The sequence below is a fragment of the Bos mutus genome, chromosome 15 (genome assembly GCF_027580195.1).
Source record: "Bos mutus isolate GX-2022 chromosome 15, NWIPB_WYAK_1.1, whole genome shotgun sequence".
Classification (NCBI taxonomy): domain Eukaryota; kingdom Metazoa; phylum Chordata; class Mammalia; order Artiodactyla; family Bovidae; genus Bos; species Bos mutus.
In genome coordinates, this window is record NC_091631.1 from 40,133,011 (window position 1) to 40,144,098 (window position 11,088).

The 11,088-nt window shown below is 46.5% G+C and overlaps 1 protein-coding gene across 1 annotated transcript; it reads left to right on the top strand.

The window, feature by feature from the left end:
- Nucleotides 1-296: 296 nt before the first annotated feature.
- RASSF10 (Ras association domain family member 10) lies at nt 297-10,340 on the top strand. Its single transcript, XM_070383957.1, has one exon. The coding sequence runs from the start codon at nt 1,957-1,959 to the stop codon at nt 3,490-3,492; it is 1,536 nt and encodes a 511-aa protein (XP_070240058.1). The 5' UTR covers nt 297-1,956; the 3' UTR covers nt 3,493-10,340.
- The last annotated feature ends 748 nt before the right edge of the window (nt 10,341-11,088 follow it).

Genomic DNA, 11,088 nt, shown 5'->3' on the forward strand with positions numbered 1-11,088 from the left:
AACAGGTCCAAGCATCTAATCCTCATAGCAGTCCTTTTAGAGTTATTAGGTAGGTTTTTTGAACATTTAATTGAAGTATAGTTGATTTACAATGTTGTGTTAATTTCTGCTGTACAGCAAAGTGATTCTGTTCTTTTATATATATTTTATATATATATATATACACACAGTTACATATATACACAGTTACATATATACTCAGTTATATATATACTCAGTTATATATATATATATACACATTCTTTTCCATTATGTTTTATGACAAGATATTAAATACAGTTCCCTGTGCTATACAGTAGGACCTTGTTGTTTATCCATCCTATATAAAATAGTTTGCATCAGGCAGGTATTTGTCTTACCGCCATTTCACAGGTGAAGAGCAGAGAGATGAAATACTTTTTCTAAGGTTGAAGAGGTAGTAAGTGACAGGCTGAGATTTTTCCGCAGGCAGTCTGACCTCAGAATCCACACTCCATGACTTCTCATTGCCCTTAGGATCAGTCCAAATACCGACACATGGAATTGTCCCATCTATTTATTTTTCCTTTGGCTGACTCAAATGGTGCGTTCAGTCTTGCCAAGATGATACTTCCTCAGAAATCCTTCCTCAACTCTTGCAGATTGAGTAGGATACTATTCTAGTATTCCTCTGGCACCTCATGCTCCCTGTTATCAGAGCACAGAAGGTCCTGTGTTGGACACGTTTAGCACCTGTGTTGAATACTGGAGCACAGTGGGTACTCAAATATTTATCAAGTGCATGAATGAATGAATAAATAAAATATTTTATTCAAGAGGCAGTGAGGAGCCATTCAAGGTCTTGAAGCAAAGAAGTGATCTTATCAAGCCTGTGCTCCAAGGACAAGCTGGGAGCAAGACTTGCACACAATGAACCATCCTCATCAGCATTTGAGGATGAAAAAAAAGCTTATTTGCATTTTGGTCTTGGATTTCTTGAGCTGTGCAAGTTGGCTCTTATCTCCACTTGACCACATCTGGGTACCGGGTAATGCCAGAAACTGTCGCGGTAACGACCAGGTTTCTCTTTATGAAGGTGGGATCTGGGAAAAGAGCTGTGATTTGCAAAAGAGCTTGGGCCTGGAACTCCCTCTAGAATCAGGGGTCTCCCTACCAAGAAGGCTATGCGACGCCGAGGCTACGTGAGGAGTCAAAGACACGACGATGCCAGGAAGTACCCCGCAAGTCGAGACTTTACTAATCTAATCTACACTTGCTCCTGGAGCACACTGCCTCCAGACTAAGAAGACTGAAGGCCTTCCGCGTTGTAGGCTGCAGTTACAGATCCCAGCTAGAGGGCAGGTTAATCTTCGTTAGAGATGCCCAGCGTCTCGGTTTCTCTGCGCCGGGGCACTTGTCAGATGGCGCTGCTCTGAAAGTCCAGGAAACGCCCCTGGGGCGCCGAGAAAAATGCGAAAGTCAGTCCAAGCTAGCTCTAGACTCAAGGAGAGGAGCCAGTGGGCCCAGAGAGACGCAGAACTAATCCGCGCCTAGGCACAGGCTCCAGGCCCTGCGGAGGAGGGGTCCCGGAGCCCCCTTCTCACAGCGACGCGCTGCAGAGTCCCCACGCCCGCAGCGCCAGAGAGGGGCGGGCCTGGGCTCGGCGCCTCCGGAGTTCGGGCAGCAGCTCCCGGCTCTGGGAGCGGGAGGGGGAGGAGCCACGTGGGGAGGAGCAAAACCCGGAGGCCCGGGGAACCTTGGGCAGAGCCGAGCCGCGGGAGCCCGAGCCCGGGCGCGCGGCTCTTGGAGCGCACCGTCCCGGCGGAGCACCGCCTCAGCTTGCCTTCCGTGCGCAGCGGGGAGAAGGGCCGGTGCTGAAGAGAGCGAGGGTCCCGAGCGCCAATCCTTCTTCCAGAGCTGCTGGGCTGCCTGCTGCCCCTGCCACCCTAGTGGGACTCGGCCCCCCCCACCCCGCACTACCTGCGTCCAGGTTGCGCCATGGATCCTTCGGAGAAGAAGATATCAGTGTGGATCTGCCAGGAGGAGAAACTGGTGTCCGGCCTTTCCCGCCGCACCACTTGTTCGGACGTAGTGCGGGTACTCTTGGAGGATGGCTGCCGGAGGCGACGGCGGCAGCGGCGGAGCCGGCGGCGGGGGGCGGCCGCCGACCCGCCAGGCCCAGGAGAGCTGCCGGAACCCCTGGACGAGGACGACGAGGACGACGACGATGAGGCGCTGCCCCAGGGCATGCTGTGCGGGCCCCCGCAGTGCTATTGCATTGTGGAGAAGTGGCGGGGCTTTGAGCGCATCTTGCCCAACAAGACGCGCATCTTGCGCCTCTGGGCCGCCTGGGGCGAAGAACAAGAGAACGTACGCTTCGTGCTGGTGCGCAGCGAGGCGTCGCTGCCCAACGCGGGTCCCCGCAGTGCCGAGGCGCGCGTCGTGCTCAGTCGCGAGCGCCCCTGCTCCGCGCGGGGGGTCCCAGCGCGGCCCAGCCTAGCCATGACCCAGGAGAAGCAGCGACGGGTGGTGCGCAAGGCCTTCCGCAAGCTGGCCAAGCTCAACCGGCGGCGCCAGCAGCAGCCGTCGTCGCCCTGTTCGTCCACTTCGTCGTCCGCAGCCTCATCCTGTTCGTCGTCGTCGCCGCGGGCCACCGAGAGCGCCTCGGTGGAGCGTATGGAGACGCTGGTGCACTTGGTGCTCTCCCAGGACCACACCATCCGTCAGCAGGTGCAGCGGCTTCGGGAGCTGGACCGAGAGATCGACCGCTACGAAGCCAAGGTGCATCTGGACCGCATGCGGCGGCACGGAGTGAACTACGTGCAGGACACCTACTTGGTGGGTGCCGGGATCGAACTCGACGGTACCGGCCCAGGAGAGGAGCCGGAGCCGGAGCCGGATCCCGAGCCGGCGGCAGCGACGACAACGACGCCGCCCCTGGACGGCGAGGCGAAGGCGGTTGCGCTGGAGGAGCTGGCCCGGCGCTGCGACGACCTACTGCAGTTGCAGGAGCAGCGGGCCCAGCAGGAGGAGTTGCTCGAGCGCCTCTCGGCCGAAATCCAGGAGGAGCTGAACCAGAGGTGGATGAGGAGGCGCCAGGAGGAGCTCGCAACCCGGGAGGAGCCCCCGGACGCCGAGGGCGGCCTCGACGGTGAGCTGCTGCTGGAGCGCGAGCGGGTCCGGACGCAGCTCAGCACCAGCCTCTACATCGGGCTCCGGCTCAACACGGACCTGGAGGCCGTCAAGTCGGACTTGGATTACAGCCAGCAGCAGTGGGACAGCAAGGAGCGCGAGCTCCAGGGCCTTCTCCAGACTTTGCACACTTTGGAGCTGACGGTAGCGCCCGATGGGACTCCGGTGTCCAGTGGGCCCTCGCGGGACCCCGGGCCGCAGGCCTGCGCCGAGGTGTGGGTGGACCAGGCCCGCGGACTGGCCAAGAGCTGTCCTGGTAACGACGAGGACTCGGACACCGGGCTGAGCTCCATGCACAGCCAGGACTCGGACTCGGTGCCCGTGTGCGAATCCCTTGTGTAGGAGGAGCAGGGTGGGAGGGGGAGACCGCCGGCTCTCCCTTCCTTGAAGAACTCCGGCGTGGCCGGCTCAGGGACTTGAAACTCGGAGGGGAGTGGGCCCCGAGCTTTTGCCGGCCAGCAGCCCTCTGACTGGGCAGGGGGAGGGTGGGGGACGCCGGGCCTGCAGCGGCGCTGCTCAGGCCGCGGAGTGAAAGTGGAGGTGTTGCTGGACAAGGAAGCTGGGTCTGCATTACAAGCTCTCTCAGGGGAAGGAAGGAGGGAGGAGGCGAAAACCCCCTTATATTGGATAACAAACGCCCCAGGAAATTGACGTGGTCCGAGCCCATTTTCAAAAAAAGAAAAAAAAAGTATTATGGCGATTCCATCAATTTTTTGTATGGGAAGGACTGATGGCAGCTAGAACTTTAGTTTGTGGTATAAAATACTTTTTAAAGAAACACTTGGGTGAAAAGGAAATTCCTTGAATGTTAATTGTGACTGTGAACGTGTTAAAACTAGCCAAAGAGGACACACTGGTGTTGGCCTCAGCCTTACATCTTTGATAAAAACCCATAGGCACCCAAATCCTGGCTGTTTACATTTCTGCATATTTGGGAATTACCCATCTGCTAAACTCCTTGCCTTTTATTTTCTTTCAAAGACTAACTCTGTCTCCTCCTAGCAGATACAGTATATGTTAAAATAGGGTCCTTTTTTTTCAAACTCACCTTTTATTATTCTCAAAGCCAAACCTAACCCTTTGAGATATAGAATCAGGGTGGACATAACCTCTGGTTAAAATTTAATCTAGGCCTTTTACGATTTGCTCCTGCAAAGGTGATGTGTGTTGTCCTTTTATTCTTATTGCCACTTAATCCTTCAGACACTGTTATTCCAGAAAAAATAAAAGGGAAGTTGCAGAATTCAAGTACAACTACATTTGCTGTTTAATGAGCACTCTGATTGAAAGGTAAGCCTTGAAAGCAAAGATCTTTGTTAGCGTTCAACTTTTTAACTAAGCTACATGATTAAAACCAGCCATGACCTCAACAGATTTTACCAAACAAACCCAAGTCTATCTTTGGTCAGAGATTAATTAGTTACTTGTCCAAACCTAAATTGAGATAGTGTAAATATCAAGTTTACTAGATAAGACCTGAAAAGAAAACATAACGTAAAACAATCTAATAGTACATCTTAGGTGAAAAATTTGGTGCACAACGGCACGTAGCCATAGATAAAAGCATATAAAATGGAGCTAAAGACTTGAATTGCTCTTGTCTGGCTCACACCTTTGCAGACACCACAGCAAGCAAGCGCAGTGCTTCTCTCTTAATAGCTAGTGACGGAGCCCTGTGGGGACTCAGTGTAATTGTTCCAGTTATTTCAATGAAAACTTATCAGTTGTAGCTAGTTGTTGCCGGGGTGGAAGGAGCCTGCTGGTGGTGTTCCCTCCGGAGCTCAGAGCTTCTGAGGAATGCGGGATCTAATCTCTGCTGAGGAGGTATTAACAATGGGGTGTGTGTGCGGTGCCAGCCTGGCATCAGCCTCGCTGTGTAGGGGCTGGCTCCAGTTTCAGTACTACATGGGAAGATAACTTAAGAGGCCTGACTTTGTAGAGAACTTGCTTTCCTTGGAGAGATTCTCTACTTGTTGCCAAGAGCGATCTGCTCACCTGACCTCCTCAAACCATTTGAGCTGTCTGCCTTTTAAGAGACAGGCTTCCCTGCACCCTCCACCACCACCATGCTATTACAACATGTGTGGATATTTTCAGATTTTCAAGCAAAATGGGAATTAAAAGCCCGTTTTCTTAATTGATGTTTTCCAAAGACATTAGCTGGCATAATTATGGTTTTTTCATTTCATCTGATGCAGAAAACACCTATGGCTTTGGTCTTGAGCATGATTAAAATGAGGAAGGGACCAAAAGAAACCCACTGTCCCCAGACAATCATCTGATCCCATAAACACAAAGCCTAATAATAGCTTTCTTTTGGAGGCAGAGGTAAAATCCTCATTAGAGTGTGACAAACGCTACTTGTTTGAATGGTTTATGCTGGCAATAGCCTGACCTGGTGGTTTTAAAATTATTGTAATTTTTTCCCCGCCCCTAGGGTGGCAGGGGAGGTGGTTCTTGAACTTTTATTAACTCAAAAGAGAACACAGAAGTTGGCAGAGCAGGACTGCCTGGCAGAAAGGGGCTGTTTTCCTTTTCACTATTATTATTTTAAACTTTGACGGGTTGCTGATGTCAGCAAATATGCCTGAAGCCCATAAAGCAAATAAGCCACATCACAGGGAGGAGGCCTGCAGGGCTTTCTGGTGCCCTCTTTCTAGAACCTTCCCATGCTGGCCACCCGAAGATGCTTCTCCAGTTATCTCTTCAGGCAGTGAAGGAAGTTTTGTTCATAACAAACGGTGACCCAGTCTGCCCATTTTTTCTTTCATCCAAATCAATTATTATATCCCTCAAAGGCACTTTCTGTGTGGGTAGGAGAAAGGAGAACAGGGTGAAAAAAGAACAATGGTTCCTTTTACTAAGAACTCTTGCAAGTCTGAGGAAGGTGAAATATGGGGATAAAAAGTACCAAAACAGTGCCTGTGTTTAGAAAGTGCCTAGCAAATGCTAGATAGTCTTAACATTTCATTCACTTTTAAAACAATCAGCATGCCACTAAGAAATGAGAATGAATGCCTGACAGTGAATGCACCAGCACCAGGATTTAAGTGTGCTGGGAAAACCACCTCCTCTCCTGTGCTCCAAGTCTAGCAGAATTCCTGGGGAGGAATCAGCAAGCTTATGGAGGAGAGGATGAAATGGAGCCGACTCCTTACCAACCAACTCCATCTTTTTTTGGAATTGATAGGATTTATTGTATCTTTGATCTTAGTGATCCCATTCTCAGCCATCTCCCAAACCAAAAAGATTTTATCTGGCATCTCTATCTGTTTACTTTCTCATAAAACACGATAATGGTGATGATGATTTGCTAATTAAAAAATTTATATTCTATAGTCTTTATGGTGGTCCTAAAAATGACAAATAAGAAGGAAGTCACTCAAAACCACATCACCTAAAGTTATCATTATCAACATTTGGTATATTTCCTTCCAGACCTTTTGAATTGTGAAGATTTCATATTTTGCTTCTTTTTTTTTTTTAATATAATTTTAATGAGATTGTCCGAACGCTTTTAGGCTCAGATTTCGACAGACTCCCTGTATACGGCTCCACCCCCGCACTGGATGCAGCCCATTGCGTGTAATTGTTCTCATGTTATTAGGTTGTTCCCAATATCTTTTCTATTATAAAACAGCACTGTGATAGCTTCTTTGTGTACTTATCTGTTCTCCTAATTAGATACTGCTCTCCACCAATAAGATAGGTTCCCAAAAAGAGAATTCTCAGGTCAAAGAGTACAAACACTTAAAGGCTTGATACTCGGTTGCCAAATTGCCTTTCAAAAGATTTGGTCTAATTACAATCTGCCTTGCATAACAGTACATATTTCACCACACCTTGACTCTCACTAGGTATTATATTTTGTTAAGAAAGTATTTTAACCAAAATTAATTAGTTAATTCATTGTGGCCTCTGGAATCCAGGACTGGCAACCACTGACTTAAAATATCCATACAGCCTGAAGGGCAGGTCATCCGACCAGAAGTGTTAAGAGGACAAGGTGCTTTCTATTCTTCCTTCTTCCTTAATTTCCCTGAACTCTTGCTTATTAGTAGCAATCTTGTCTAGGGGACCCATCTGAGCAGGAGGGCCAAAAACTCTATAAGAGCAACTTAAGGGGATTAATGAATGGAATCAGATTTATAGAAAGAAAATATTCACTGTCTTTTTTCCATCTTGAGTCTAGTAGAAAAGATTATCTTCATAGGTGATATCATAGAACATACTTGATTTCATGCTTCTCCCTATCCATCCTATCAAAAATTAAACCAAAATAAATACATAAGCCCACTTATTTACTAACAGCCTCTATTAACAGTTTAGATTTTTCTAGGCATTTCTTTCTATATTTGATACTATACTTGAATTCACCCTTAAATTCTTGAAAAGGGAAAATTTGATCATGACAATTTGTGAGACTTTCAGTGTGAAAGTGTTTGTGAAATGCGTTCTCCTACAAAGAAATGAAGGGGAATGAGGAGGGACTGTCTATTCTTGAGTGCTTTCCAAATGCCAGGTCCTCATGCTGAGCTCCCAGGCATTTTTTCCTGCATTCGTCGTTTGTGATAGACCTTTTTAACCTCCAGTTTTTATAGATAAAGAAGCTAAGGCCACCCATGTGGTGAGTACTAGATGCAAGAATCTAACCTAAGCTTGACTAAAATCTATGCCCATTTTGCTGCATCACTCCAGGTACATTTACCCAAGAGAAGCTCTGCACACTCAGAAAAAAGATTGCTCACGGCCCACAGAGTGTTGGCACTGGAGAAAGTGGTACTCAGAGACTATTAAGTTTTGTCCAGGTGTTTCCACCAGGGAGATGGAATGATTTTTTTCAAAACCATAGGGCCAGTAAGTGTGATATTTAGGACAAGATGAAGGAGGAGAAATTCCTATGTAAATTTCTGGGCATCTCTCTGAGAGTTGAAGACTTCGCCAGTATTCTCACATAAAATCTGCACCCTCTGTGTCACCACGGAGGCTTTGACTGAGTGTCCCAAGGACAAGGTGCATAGTCAGCAGCATGGAATCCTTGGCCATCAGCACAGATAGCTGTGCCCTGTTCACAGTCACATCTGGAAGGCGGTACCAACCATGACTGCGCTGGAGCTGTCCCCAGCTTTTACCCAGGCCTTGTTCCTGAGTGAGCCCCTGGTACATGAGGATCGGAGAAGGGTGAAGGGAAGCAGAGTCAGGTCTTCCAAAGATCCCTGTGCCTGTGGTGTTGGGCAAGCACACCTGATTTAGGGCATTTCTGTGTCCATGCTGACTCCACTGCACATATGGACACCTAGAGTGGATTGCTGTGAAGGACTACTGCCCCAGTCTCTGCCCCTTTCATCCAGTCCCATGCAAAATTTTCCTGTTTCAAACATCTCCAGGATTCCCTCTTGCTTTCAGGATAAAACCCACATTTCTTAGCACAATTTATAAGGTTGTTGGTTAGCCAACATAAGACCTGTCTTCAGAGTCATCCTTTCCCACCTTAAGACCACAGAGTTGAGTAGATTGTATTTCTTCATTAAAGTCACACTGCCATCCTCAGTTTGTACAAGGTCCCTCTTGTAATTTTTACTTCATGTTTCCTCCCCCAATCCTACTTCCATTTCCTTTCTCCTCACCATAGACACCTATTTTAGCGTATTTAGTCTATAATCTTCCAAAGCCGTCTTAACACATTCAGGGCTGTCATGTTGCACACCTCCAGGGGGCAGCATTCCTGCTGTATTCTGGAACTGTGCAGCAGAGGGCACCATTCACATAAGAAACTGTGTGACTAGTAACCCTGAAGTTGAGCAATGTACTGGCACAATCTGTTTGCTTATGTGCGTTTATGTATCCTTGGAAAGTAGAAAGAAACAGTCTGTGGGCTTATGTTTAATATACCTGACCTTTGTTGAGCTACAAAGCTCATTACATTTCTCTCTTTTTTACTTGATATTGTGTTTGTGTGAGCACTCCACACTGCAGTTTGTAAATCTGGTTCATTATTTCTGACCTGTATAGTATACTGTTACTTTTAATTTATACATTTCCTTAGTGGGCTTCCCTGGTGTCTCAGAAGGTAAAGAATCTGCCTGCAATGCAGGAGACCTGGGTTCGATCTGTGGGTGGGGAAGATCCCCTGGAGAAGGAAATGGCAACCCACACCAGTATTCTGGCCTGGAGAATTCCATGGACAGAGGAGCCTGATGAGCTATAGTCCATGGGGTCGCCAAAAGTTGGACAGAACTGAGCAACTACCATTAGTGAGAGACATCTAGATTGTAACCAAGTCCTCAAACAATGTTGCAGTAATGTCTGCAATGTTGCAGACAGAGATCAATGGCCATATGTGAGAATTTGAGGTTTAAAACCTGGCTGTTTTAGTGCTAAATGGCTTGATTGCTCTTCCAAAAGGCTCCACCAGGTCAGGTTTTCATCAGCAGTGAAGATTCCCATTTCCCACATAGCCTTACCAGCACTTAATATTATCCAACTTTCTACTGTTTACAAGTTTGCTTTACTTGACATTTCTATTTGAATTCTAGGTGAAATTGGCCTTCGTATGCTCATTATCCTTTGGGTTCTTCTGTTCATTGCCTGTTGTTATCAACCATTTTTCCTTTGGGTCCTCTTTTTGGCAGATTTGCAAGAGTTCCTTACTTCTTCTGAATGTTACTTTCTTATTAATCTTAGAACAAGTGTAAATATCTTACTCTAATTTGTCCTTCATCTTTAGCTGTATCTCTGGTATTTGTTGTTGAAAAAATGATTTGATTTTAATATAGTCAAATCTAGCACCCCCATCTTTCCCTTATGGTTTGTGGTTTAGAGTTCTTGGTTAAGAAATTGCATAAAAGTATGACACTATATTTTCTTCTATTAATATTAGCCTCACATTCTCCACCCACCCTCCTTCATTCTCTCTGTCTTTTCCTTTACCTCACTTTTTTTATCCTCTCCCTCCCTGGTTCCTGTCTCACTCATTAACTGGAATACTTCTAAAGAAAGATTCTCCCTTTGTCAAATGTCACCCTGAAGAACAGTTTAAATGTTGATTATCCTGAAATATAGGATAAAAGCAACATTTCTACATTTTATTTTTATTTATGGTATTCAAAATAATGTGATTTTCCCCTAGCATTCTCCAAAGGTGGCTAATGAGATTTTTATTCTTTGTTCATCCTTTTGGGAATCATTATTAAATTTTGAACTTAAAATACTTAATGTGTTTCAGTCTACTATGTTTTTGGTACTATTATTGGCTGAGTGGGAGCTCCTTTGGTTAGTTCTGAATCCTTTTCACACATTTTTCATAATCTTTGATAGCTTCCTTTGCTCTTCGTTGTGTCAAGATGTTCCAAGCTCAGACTATATGTTTTCTGACTCAGACCTGAAATCAACCATCACCGTAAGAAGCTCTGATTCCTTTTAATGGGAAATGCTATATCTTTTTAATTAAAAAAATTTAAACTTTATATTGAAGTATAGTTGATCAACAATGTGTTAACAATGTGTTAATTTCAAAGTGATTCAGTTATTGTTGTTGTTTAGTCACTAAGTTGTGTCCGACTTGGTGAGCCCATTGACTGCAGCATGCCAGGCTTCCTTGTCCTTCACTGTCTCTCACAGTTTGCTCACACTCATGTCCATTGAGTCAGTGATGCCATCCAACCACCTCATCCTCTGTCATCCCCTTCTCCTCCTGCTCTCAGTCTTTCCCAATATCAGGGTCTTTTCCAATAGACTCTTCCCAATCAGATGGCCAAAGTATTGGAACTTCAGCTTCAGCATCAGTCCTTCCAATGAATATTCAGAGTTGATTTCTTTTAGGATTGATTGACTTCCTTGCCATCCAGTTGTTTAGTTTTGCTCAGTCATGTCCGACTCTTTGCAACCCCATGGACTACAGCACACCAGGCTTCCAACTACACCATCACCAACTACCAG

Coding starts and splice junctions, on each gene's coding strand:
- RASSF10 (XM_070383957.1), top strand. CDS start 1,957: ATGGATCCTTCGGAGAAGAAGATATCAGTGTGGATCTGCCAGGAGGAG.